The following is a 12,014-nucleotide window of genomic DNA, read 5'->3' as shown; positions in this document are numbered from 1 at the left end:
TGGCAATCCAATCCTAAGAACCTCCCTTCACAACATAAGTATCCCTTCACAACATAAGTATAAGTCTCGAACAGTTTCTGTAAATTGCATACTTGGAGACAGGTGATCAAAAAGGCTCTGAGAAAATTTAATGCCAATTGGACGCTACCTCTTTGTCTCGTTTCTGAGAACAAAAAATCAAATGGTTGAGACAAAAAATTGGTAAAACGAAAAGTCGCATAAAAAAGACCAACAGGACTGATATATTTGCTACAAAATTCGTTTGGGATCAATTATCAATGAAATCCTAAAAAGTGCTAATTAAGTCACTTTTGAAAAACATAAGTTCACAAATTTCTGCTATGACTCAGCGTGAATGAGGGTAATAGATGCTGAGATCACGCCAAATAACAGCAGCTGAAGTGCAGCATGAACAGAAAAGTTAGAAAAACGAGTTAGAGATAGCGTGAGAGAGATAAAACCTGAACGCAAAACAGGATTGAAACCCGAACCAACACACACACACACACACACACACACACACACAGAGAGAGAGAGAGAGAGAGAGAGAGCTAGGAATGTTTGTCAACTTTGCAACTTCTAGTTTTCTAGTTTTCTTAGTGATTAAGTAATTAAATCATAGAAAAAGCTAAAAGTGCAAAATTCTAAAGAAAAATTTCTACATATCGCAGTGAAAAAAAGTTCAAAACCATTTTCTGACCCTGGAGTCGAGAGTTGTTCTCTCATGTAATCCATCTGCAAGACATGGAAAACTTCGTTGGCCAGTAAAGATCATTAAATTTAGAGAAGGACAAAAATAATCAAACTTGAAAAAACTGTGCAAAAAATTTTAAAAGAATTGCATAAATTCCTAATATTAAAATCTTGAAAAACATTCCAATACATCTAGAAAGTATATTATAGCTTATTATCAAAAACTTTGGCTGTTGAGACCAAAAAAAAACTTCAAAAAACTGCTTAAGTTTGTGATAATAAAAAGAAGTAAACTATTCCATGGTCAAAAAAATTTTTTCAGTGACTTACTCTAAAACCCTTAAGAAAAATTTCAGGCCACTAGGGCTGAAAAAACTTGAAGAATGACAAAAAAATTGCAAATCTTGTCAAAAAAGCTAAAATTCGTGATGCTAAAATATTGAAAACCCTTCCATTAACGCGTCTGGAAAGACGGAAATAATGATGTCAAAAAAATTGACAAATGCACGTTTTGTCAATCCATTACCTGAGTCTGGACAGACAAAAACAATGAAAAATAAATGAAAAAAATTGCAAGTTTTGCCAAAAAAAAATATAAAATGTTAAAATGTTGAAATCATTCCAATGTAAAAAAAAATATTACTAGCACTAACACTAAGCAGTAACCTAATATCAAACCCTAGAGGAAGTTCCCTGAAAACTAGGGCTGAAAAACTCAAAAACCGTTTGCATAAATTGTTAAAATTGTGTGAGAAATTGAATAAATTGAAATTAGTATAAATTTGCGTGATTTTGTTTGGAGTACCGAAACATATAGCTCTTAAAAGGGTCATAAAAGTACTTGTCTTGCCAAAAGAGCTTAAACATAACCAATTAACGTCGATCGAATTGCTTTCGAACGAACGAAGAGCGGTAAGCTTCGTCAGTAGCTAGCCACTGTTTAGTGAGGCTAGCGTTAGATTAATTGAAGGGCCGTAAGGTGAGCGCAGCGGGGGTGTGGGATCGATTTCACGCATGATCCAAATCTAATCACTCAAACGACCTAAAAAATATTGAACATGTCCGACTTACGTCAAGCGAATTGCCATCAAATGACCGGCGAGCGGTTGGCTTCGTCAGTTGGCAATCCAATCCTAAGAACCTCCCTTCACACCATAAGTATAAGTCTCGAACAGTTTCTGTAAATCGCATACTTGGAGACTAGTGATCAGAAAGGCTCTGAGAAAAATTAATGCCCATTGGACGCTACCTCTTTGTCTCGTTTCTGAGAACAAAAAATCAAATGGTTGAGACAAAAAATTGGTAAAACGAAAAGTCGCATAAAAAAAGACCAACAGGACTGATATAATTGCTACATAATTCGTTTGGGAGCAATTATCAATGAATTCCTAAAAAGTGCTAATTAGGTCACTTTTGAAAAACATAAGTTCACAAATTTCTGCTATGACTCAGCGTGAATGAGGGTAATAGATGCTGAGATCACGCCACATAACAGCAGTTGAAGTGCGGCATCAACAGAAAAGTTAGGAAAACGAGTGAGAGATAGCGTGAGAGAGATAAAACCTGAACGCAAAACAGGATTGAAACCCGAACCGACACACACACACAGAGAGAGAGAGAGAGAGAGAGAGAGAGAGAGAGAGAGAGGTAGGAATGTTTTTCGACTTTGCAACTTCTAGTTTTCTAGCCTTCTTAGTAATTAAGTAATTAAATCATAGAAAAAAACTGAAAGTGCAAAACTCTAAAGAAAAATTTCTACATATCGCAGTGAAAAAAGTTCAAAACCATTTTCTGACCCTGGAGTCGAAAGTTATTCTCTCATGTAATCCATCTGCAAAACATGGAAAACTTCGTTGGCCAGTAATGATCATTAAACTTAGAGAAGGACAAAATAATCAAACTTGAAAAAACTGTGCGAAAAATTTTAAAAGAATTGCATAAATTCCTAATATTAAAATCTTGAAAAACATTCCACTACATCTAGAAAGTATATTATAGCTTATTATCAGAAACTTAGGCAGTTGAGACCTAAAAAAAAACTTCAAAAAACTGCTTAAGTTTGTGATAATAAAAAGTAGTAAACTATTCCATGGCCAAAAAAAATTTTTCAGTGACTTAAAATCAAACCCTTAAGAAAATTTTCAGGCCACTGGGGTTGAAAAAACTTGAAGAATGAGAAAAAACTGCGAATCTTGTCAAAAAAACCTAAAATTCGTGATGCTAAAATATTGAAAACCCTTCCATTAACGCGTCTGAAAGATGGAAATAATGATGTCAAAAAAATTGAAAATTGCACATTTTGTCAATCCATTACCTGCGTCTGGACAGAAAAAAAAACAATGAAAAATAAATGTCAAAAATTGAAAACTGCAAGTTTTGTCAAAAAAAAATTATAAAATGTTAAAATGTTGAAATCATTCCAATGTAAAAAAATATTACTAGCACTAAAACTATGCAGTAACCTATTATCAAACCCTAGAGCAAGTTCCCTGAAACCTAGGTCTGAAAAACTCAAAAACCGTTTGCATAAATTGTAAAAATTAGTGAGAAATTGAATATATTGAAATTAGTATAAATTTGCGTGATTTTGTTTGGAGTACCGAAAGATATAGCTCTTAAAAGGGTCATAAAAAGTACTTGTCTTGCCAAAAGAGCTTAAACATAACCAATTAACGTCGATCGAATTGCTTTCGAACGAAGAGCGGTAAGCTTGTCAGTAGCTAGCCACTGTTTAGTGAGGCTAGCGTTAGATTAATTGAAAGGCCGTAAGGTGAGCGCAGCGGGGGTGTGGGATCGATTTCACGCATGATCCAAATCTAATCACTCAAACGACCTCAAAATTACTGATCATGTCCGACTTACGTCAAGCGAATTGCCATCAAATGACCGGCGAGCGGTTGGCTTCGTCAGTTGGCAATCCAATCCTAAGAACCTCCCTTCACACCATAAGTATAAGTCTCGAACAGTTTCTGTCTCGAACAGTTTCTGTAAATCGCATACTTGGAGACTAGTGGTCAGAAAGGCTCTGAGAAAATTTAATGCCCATTGGACGCTACCTCTTTGGACGCTACCTCGTTTCTGAGAACAAAAAATCAAATGGTTGAGACAAAAAATTGGTAAAACGAAAAGTCGCAAAAAAAAAGACCAACAGGACTGATATAATTGCTACAAAATTCGTTTGGGTGCAATTATCAATGAATTCCTAAAAAGTGCTAATTAAGTCACTTTTGAAAAACATAATTTCACAAATTTCTGCTATGACTCAGCGTGAATGAGGGTAATAGATGCTGAGATCACGCCACATAACAGCGGCTGAAGTGTGGCATCAACAGAAAAGTTAGGAAAACGAGTGAGAGATAGCGTGAGAGAGATAAAACCTGAACGCAAAACAGGATTGAAACCCGAACCGACACACACACACACAGAGAGAGAGAGAGCTAGGAATGTTTGTCGACTTTGCAACATCAAGTTTTCTAGCCTTCTTAGTAATTAAGTAATTAAATCATAAAAAACTGAAAGTGCAAAATTCTAAAGAAAAATTTCTACATATCGCAGTGAAAATAAGTTCAAAACCATTTTCTGACCCTGGAGTCGAGAGTTGTTCTCTCATATAATCCATCTGCAAGACATGGAAAACTTCGTTGGCCAGTAATGATCATCAAACTCAGAGAAGGACAAAAATATTCAAACTTGAAAAAACTGTGCGAAAAATTTTGAGAATTGCATAAATTCCTAATATTAAAAAAAACATTCCATTACATCTGGAAAGTATATCATAGCTTATTATCAAAAACTTAGGCTGTTGAGACCTAAAAAAAATAAAAAAAACTTCAAAACTTTTCTTAAGTTTGTGAACATAAAAAGTAGTAAACTATTCCATGACCAAGAAAATTTTCAGGCCACTGGGGTTGAAAAAACTTGAAGAATGACAAAAATTGCAAATCTTGTAACAAAAAGCTAAAATTCGTGATGCTAAAATATTGAAAACCCTTCTATTAACGCGTCTGGAAAGACGGAAATAATGATATCAAAAAATTGAAAATTTCACGTTTTGTCAATCCATTACCTGCGTCTGGACAGACAAAAACAATGAAAAATAAATGTCAAAAATTGAAAAAAAGTTTTGTCAAAAAAAATTATAAAATGTTAAAATGTTGAAATCATTCCAATGTAAAAAAAATATTACTAGCACTAAAACTATGCAGTAACCTATTCTCAAACCCTAGAGGAAGTTCCCTGAAACCTAGGGCTGAGAAACTCAAAAAACCGTTTGCATAAATTGTAAAAATTAGTGAGAAATTGAATAAATTGAAATTAGTATAAATTTGCGTGATTTTGTTTGGAGTACAGAAACATATAGCTCTTAAAAGGGTCATAAAAAGTACTTGTCTTGCCAAACGAGCTTAAACATAACCAATTAACGTCGATCGAATTGCTTTCGAACGAACGAAGAGCGGTTAGCTTCGTCAGTAGCTAGCCACTGTTTAGTGAGGCTAGCCTTAGATTAATTGAAGGGCCGTAAGGTGAGCGCAGCGGGGGTGTAATCGATTTCACGCATGATCCAAATCTAATCACTCAAACGACCTAAAAATTACTGATCATGTCCGACTTACGTCGAGCGAATTGCTATAAACTTCATTTCTAAGATCTGCCCTTCACACCACAAGTATACGTCTCCAAAATAGTTTCTGTGAATCGCGTACTTGAAGACTAGTTGGCTGAACGGCTCTAAGGGAATTGGGCGCTACCTCTATCTCGTTTCTCAAGACGAAATGGGTCAGACAAACAATTGGCCAAGCGAAAGATTGCATAAAACAGACAAACAGGATCAACATATTTGATCAATATATTTGAAACAAACTGCTTTTGAGAGCAGTTAACAATGATTTCCTAAAAAGTTCCTGCCAAGTCACTTATGATAAGAAACAGTTCTACTATAACTCATTGCTAATGAGGATCAGAGATGATAACATTACGCCACATAACAGTAGCTGAAACGCGGCATCTAGAAAAAGAGGGATAGAGAGATAAAACGTGAACGACAGAGAAGGGAAGAAGCCCTAACCGACAGAGGAGAGATAAAACTTTTTTCCATTATGGGATTCGACTCTGCAACTTTAGCCTTGTTAAATCAAATAGAAAAAAATGAAGGCAAAATTTAAAAAAGTTTTCAACTTTGCTGTAAAAAAGTTTGAAAACATGTTTTATCTCGAAAGTTCTTTCAAGTAACCCATCTCCAAGACTTGTTGGCCAGTAATGGTCGTTAAACTCAGAAAAGGACAAGAAAGATCAAAAATCTAGGAAACAATTAAAAAATTAATCTTGCTGAAATTCAAGATATATCTAAGAACCATTTCATTGTCTCAAGACACTATCCAGTATCCCTGTTTCAAGCCTGAAAAAGTTCCACTGGCTCATTAAGATCCATACACTTGAACATAACAATTCTCCGAAAATTAAAACATTGTCATCAAAAATTGATCACCATTCCATTATCTCTAGAAACTATGCAGCAGCCTATCATCAAACCATGGAGGAGGTCTCAGTGCCCCTGGTGCCGGAAAAAGCAAAAACGTGAAAAAATTGCAAATATTTTTAAAAAGTGCCTAAATTCGTGATATTAAAATCTTGAAAACATTACATTACATCTTTAAACAATGCAGTAACATATAAGAAAACCCGAGAGGTTCCATGGCTCTTGAGGCAAGAGAAACCTGAAAAATGAAAAAAAATTTGAAATGCAAGTTTTATAAAAAAAATCGCTAAAACTTGCAATTTAAAAAAATATATCACTAGCACTAAAAACTATGCAGTAGCCTATTATAAAACACTAGAGGAGTTTGCTTGACACCTAGGGCTGAAAGAACTCATAAAATTACAAAAATATTCAAAAATTGTGAATGTTAGTACAAAATTGCGTGTTTTTAGCGATCTTTTGTTCGAACGTAGTCACGGAGGGGGGGAAGGGATCCACCGGGGGGGGGGCTGATGTGGAGGGAGGGAGGGGGTGGAAAACAGTTGTGGGGAGGGAGGGAGGGGGTGGGGAACTTCGTTTGGGAGCCATTAACAACTTTAACCACCCTCAATTTTAGACCGGTCTAACAAAAAACTCGAAAAATGACCAACACGAAAAATCGCAACATTTTGGACTCAAAACTACTAAAAATGCCCTTTTAACCTTAAACTACGGCCTTCCCAACAGCTTCACCATACTAAGCACTTCAAGGACTACTGCACGCAGTTAAGGGCCTCTAATGAAACTTAATGCCCGCTGGGCGCTACCTGTTTATCCCGTTTTTAAGGAGGAAAAGTCAAATGGGTCAGACAAAAAATCGGTCGAGCAAAAAATCGCATTAAAAGACCAACCGGACTAATATAATTGCTACAAACTTCGTTTGAGAGCAATTAATAAAGAGTGAAATAACGTCCCGCTCCCAAAAACCATTAATGAGAAGCTTCTGTGAACAAACAAAAAGCAAAAAAAGGCCAGATGTTGAAACAAAAAGCCGAGAGTATCACAATATCGCTAAGCTTAGTCGAGATTCGCAGCTATGAAAATCGACAAAAGCTAGAGAAATTGACCAAATGACCCGTGTGTCAATTGAACCCATCGTGCCTTAAGGGTCTTATATTAGCATTAGAACTACACCGCCATTTATTTAAAAAACATAGCCGGCAGATTGCCGGAAAATAGCCGCGATAGACGCTTGTGGTCTACCATGAATAGAAACAAGCAAAGAAATAAGATGCAGATTGACCATACTAATACTCCAGAATTAAGGCATAGAAGTTTGGCAGTACTTAGATGCACACTTGGCAGTACTTAGATGCACACTATTGGCCTTTAATTAGTAAATGTTCCATAAGTGAGTTCAGAAGTCATTTTTTAGTGAGGTAAGTCACGCAATTGACCTAAAAGCAGAAATGACGTCACGGACACAAATTTTAACTGCAAAGCAGTTGAAGTCACTGAAGTCATTGAAAAAGTCAATTCCAAGATTTCAAGGTAAGACAAAACAAAAATCTGTTAGACGATTTTAAAAAATTAGGAGCGCAATAATAGCCGCCTGGAATTGCTGACGCGGCTATTAATAAAACCTATTGATGCTTTCGATTTGACTAATAGTAACGCTCCACGTACCAAGTTAGCTGCTTAAATTCTCAATAAGAAATTTATATCACAGATAATGCAAAAATCAAGAACTCAAACGAAAAAAAAGTCACACAGAACATTAATTCGATCATGCCAAAAAGCTATCAATCAAAAATCATAGAAAAGACATACATAAACCCAAATCACTGCACCATAACTATTTATCGCGTCTCGTTTTCTTGACAAAAATTATAGAGTGGTTGGGGCAATCGTACTGCGGCTGGGTTACGGGGGAGGGATGAGGTGTTGGGGGAGAGTTGTTAACTGGTGGGAGAAGGAGGAAGTGTGTGCGTGTGGAGGGGAGGGAGTGGTGATGGATGGGGGAGTGTTTCGGGGAATCGCAAATTTAGAGTAATAATTCGGAGAGCACTAAAAAAGCTGCTTATCCACTTAACTCCGCGCTTTACCTGTATCGCGTTTTTGAGGACAAAAAATTTATAGCTTCAGACGAAAAATCGGTCAAGCAAAAAATTGCATTAAAAGGACCAGCATGACTCATATAATTGCTACAAATGTTATTTGAGAGCAATTTAATGTCATTGAAAACTTGCCCTTTAACTCCTTGAAAGCGTCCCAATAAATTTTGTTGCACGGCACACATCAGACTAGTGTAGCTCTAAAATTCGACCCCGGATTAAAGCCTGGAACCTTTCACAACGGTTGACATTTTACAAAATGTCACACCTTATAGAACACAATTTCATTTAAAAGCCTAACTTGACGCAACTAATCGGCGACGCTTATTCCTTCGAGAACAATTGATGAAAATTCTTTCCAATCACTCGTGATTCAAGAGCTTGCAAAAAATATCTCAATTAGCTCACACAAGGGTATTCAACAGTTTAAGACACCAAATTAGAGCTATCAAGGACGGCCTGAGTAATTCGTGGAAAAAAGTCACTCAGATTAAGTATACTCAAAACCCTGGCCAAAAAGGAAAAAAATTCGAAAACGACAATGACCTAGCTAAAGACCGCACAGGAAAGACCTAGTAGATCATTATAATTGAACACTTCGGCTGAGAACAATTACATATTCAATAAAATCTTTAATTTCTTGGAAGGAACCCATATATTTTGGTCAGTAACAAAGTCCTGATTTGAACTTCATTGCATCCAGAGTCCTCTACGAACAGTATTGGACGTGAAGCAATTAGCGAGTGACGCAAGCTACGTATAATCAATTAATTTGGCACTCACCATTGTAATGCTGTCTTGACTTGGCTCTTCCCTGTCACTCGGAATTCCTCCGGTTGAACTCGACAGACTGGACACCGAAACCCTTTTGTCAAGTTGTTCCAGCACTCCAGTTTGGTGACTTGGAACATTGCTTCCTGCTGAGAGCTGTCTCTTCATGGTTGGTGGCGGGGGCTGTGCACTAGCTGTGCTTGATTGGGAGGAGAGTTGGTGATAGTGAGCAGGTGTCTGCGTGGCATTTGGTATTGCATAGTTGCTGTAATTGCTATCCATTGAGGAAGAGTGGTTGTGCTGCGAGGTTCCTAATAAAAGTCTAACCGTTAGCCAAAATATCAATTTAAGGTCACATATATCTTATCACACATAGCCGGCAGACTGCCAGAATGGCTGCAAAAAGACTTACTTGCGTGATGAAGCATACAGATAGAAAGAGACATAGCAATGAGTTGACGAAGTTGTCGATGCCGATTATGAAAATACTTTAATACTTTAACAAACTTTCAGCAACGCATTAATATAGCCTGGTAAAATTCATTCCGCAGAAGCCTTTTATTATCGACCTTTATTAAAGGTATGAGTTTCTTTGACCTTAAATTCCCTCGAATCTGACTTCAACTTTAAACCGCAAAAGTGAGGTTAGTCACACATGACAAGAGCACCGCAATAGAGCTTCGCTCAGCTTACAGCTTCGCAGCTATAAACAAAACAACCGAAATGAGGCTAATGTTCAAAAAATTTTCAAATTCGATAACTCCTTGGAAAACGCTAAATTAAAAAACATACCCGGCAGATTGCCGGAAAATAGCCGCCGTTGATTCCAATAAGCATGATTGGGATTGAAAGAATAGGATATTGAAAAAAAAAGGTTTTTGTACAAAAACATTTTTTAAGTCCGATTTATTTTGATGGCATTTCGTAGTTGAACATACTTCTGTTTCTTAGAGAGAGGCTACAGGGGCTACTATACCAATAAGCATAAGAGATGGTAACTAAGACTTATAGGAACGACGTTCAAATAGCGGGCATCTAAAATTGGGCTTTATGGGTGTATCCCGTTTCTATTTCTGACTTCAATTTTTTATTCTGACTCTGTTCATTTTGAATTGCTTCGCTGAGCAACTGATGTTCAAATTCACTTTTATCAGAATGAGAGAAGAGAGAAACTAGCCTAGAGAAGTCAAAAAGATTTCCCGCAAAATGCTGAAAAAGCGGCAAAATGGTAAAGCGAAAAAAAGTTCGACAAAGTAAAAAAACATAGCAGGACAAGTCCTGACGTACAATTCAAAGAATTTTCGTTGACTGAACAAACAACTAGACCTAGAACGGACAATGGGTGAATTGGGAAAACCATTTCTCAAAAAAATCAGATGAAAAAAACAAAAAAAAAACAGAAAATCAATGTCAAAATGCTGCTAGGGAGAACAAAAAACCACTAGTGAGATACGTAATTTTGATTCTAACAAAAATCTAGGTCCAGAATGAGCTGTGAATGGATTGGGAAAACTATTTAGAAAAAAATCCGATCCAAAAAATCGAAAATACAGTAAAAATCAGAGTGAAATTGCCGCATGTGAACAAAAAACCACTAGCGAGAAAGCGAATTTTTGTTCAAACCCCGTTTTCTCACTCTACTTTAAATTCACGCCGCAAAACCACTCGCTTTTTCGCTCCATTTCCTGTTTCGGCGTGACCAAAGTCACCACTCCAATTTGACTTCAAAAATCATGAAAATGTGTGAACAGATCTTAAAAAAAAAACATAGCCGGAAGAATTCCGGAAACGACTCGAAGGAAAAAAACTAACGCCCCTAACAATCAAAAAACTTATTCTACTGATTGACCACAATAACTAACATAATGCTTATCCTACTGAATAACACTTGTCACTTTAAAACAAGAAAATGAAAAAGAACAATGAAAAAATAACTGACCCGAAAAGACGATAAAGCACGTGATAAAAGTTTTACATTGAGTTGCAAGTTTAAAAAACACTTTTTGAAGAAAACACATGCAATAGGTTTAGTTTTATTTCGTCGAATCACTGCTATTTGAGACAAAAACCCAACACAAGTTGTAGAATAAACGAAGGTAAAAGAAAGGAAATGAAAGGAAATGAAAAAATCTCTGTAAAAAAAAACAAAAATTGGCCACAAATTATGAATCAAATTCCATTATGCTGAATTCAAATCATTATTTCAAAAAACTTTTAATACTACATCTGGTCAAGTGTCCACCAATCCAAATCATTGTCTATTTAAAAAAGTAAAAACGAAGAACGAAAAAAATAGAAAAAAAGTTAGAGATTAAGAAAAGTGAAAAGTTAGTGATATTTGTCAATGAAAAGCGCATTAAATATATTCCAACGAAACCTAGAAAAGCTCCTATCAAAAACTAGAACACTAAAAAGTAGCAAAAAGCAGACAATCAGAACATATCAGCAAAAATTCCAAAAAAAAAAACACGAAAATTCGCGGAACTCTTCATAAAAGTTACTCAATTATCTTTAACAAAATGACTCAAAACTAAAATCAAAATTATCAAAACGCTTCAAAAACAATTAAATGGGACTATATGCGTCCCTAAATGCTATAAAAAATTGAAGAACACAAAGTGCATTATAAAACAACTTGAAAAAAATCATAGAAAAAATTAAGCTTTTTTTATTTCACGGGAGCACATAGACCTAAAAACGTTAATTGGAGCGAATATAGCACTGGAAGACTTCTAAAACAATAAGAAACTCGAATAGGCTGAAAAATTTCTCTAAGTTTAGAAAAAAAGCGAAAAAGAGCAAAAAATTAAGAAAAATAATTCAATATTTTTCAGTTTATTGTCATTTTTCTCATCAACAAAATCGTTTAAAACCTACGAAAATGTAATCACTTGGTATCTAAAAGCTCAGTAACTAACATGCGTCTATTGAAAGCCCATACAAAGCATTATAACAAAACAAAACGCAAAAAACAGCTAAAA

The 12,014-nt window shown here is 35.8% G+C and overlaps 1 protein-coding gene across 2 annotated transcripts in view; it reads right to left on the bottom strand.

Moving 5' to 3' along the window:
• Positions 1–12,014, bottom strand: part of LOC142342923 (triple functional domain protein-like) — a 286,672-nt gene that overhangs the window by 240,363 nt on the left and 34,295 nt on the right. For both annotated transcript variants that reach the window (XM_075394600.1, XM_075394601.1), the window contains exon 17: positions 9,046–9,344. In XM_075394600.1, coding sequence (XP_075250715.1) covers positions 9,046–9,344 — 299 coding nt within the window. The remainder of the gene's footprint in view (positions 1–9,045; positions 9,345–12,014) is intronic.

The sequence above is a fragment of the Convolutriloba macropyga genome, chromosome 7 (genome assembly GCF_964194025.1).
Source record: "Convolutriloba macropyga chromosome 7, txConMacr16.3, whole genome shotgun sequence".
NCBI classification, from domain to species: Eukaryota; Metazoa; Xenacoelomorpha; order Acoela; family Convolutidae; genus Convolutriloba; species Convolutriloba macropyga.
Note: the sequence above shows the minus strand (reverse complement) of the source record. Positions and strands in the feature narration are given on the sequence as shown.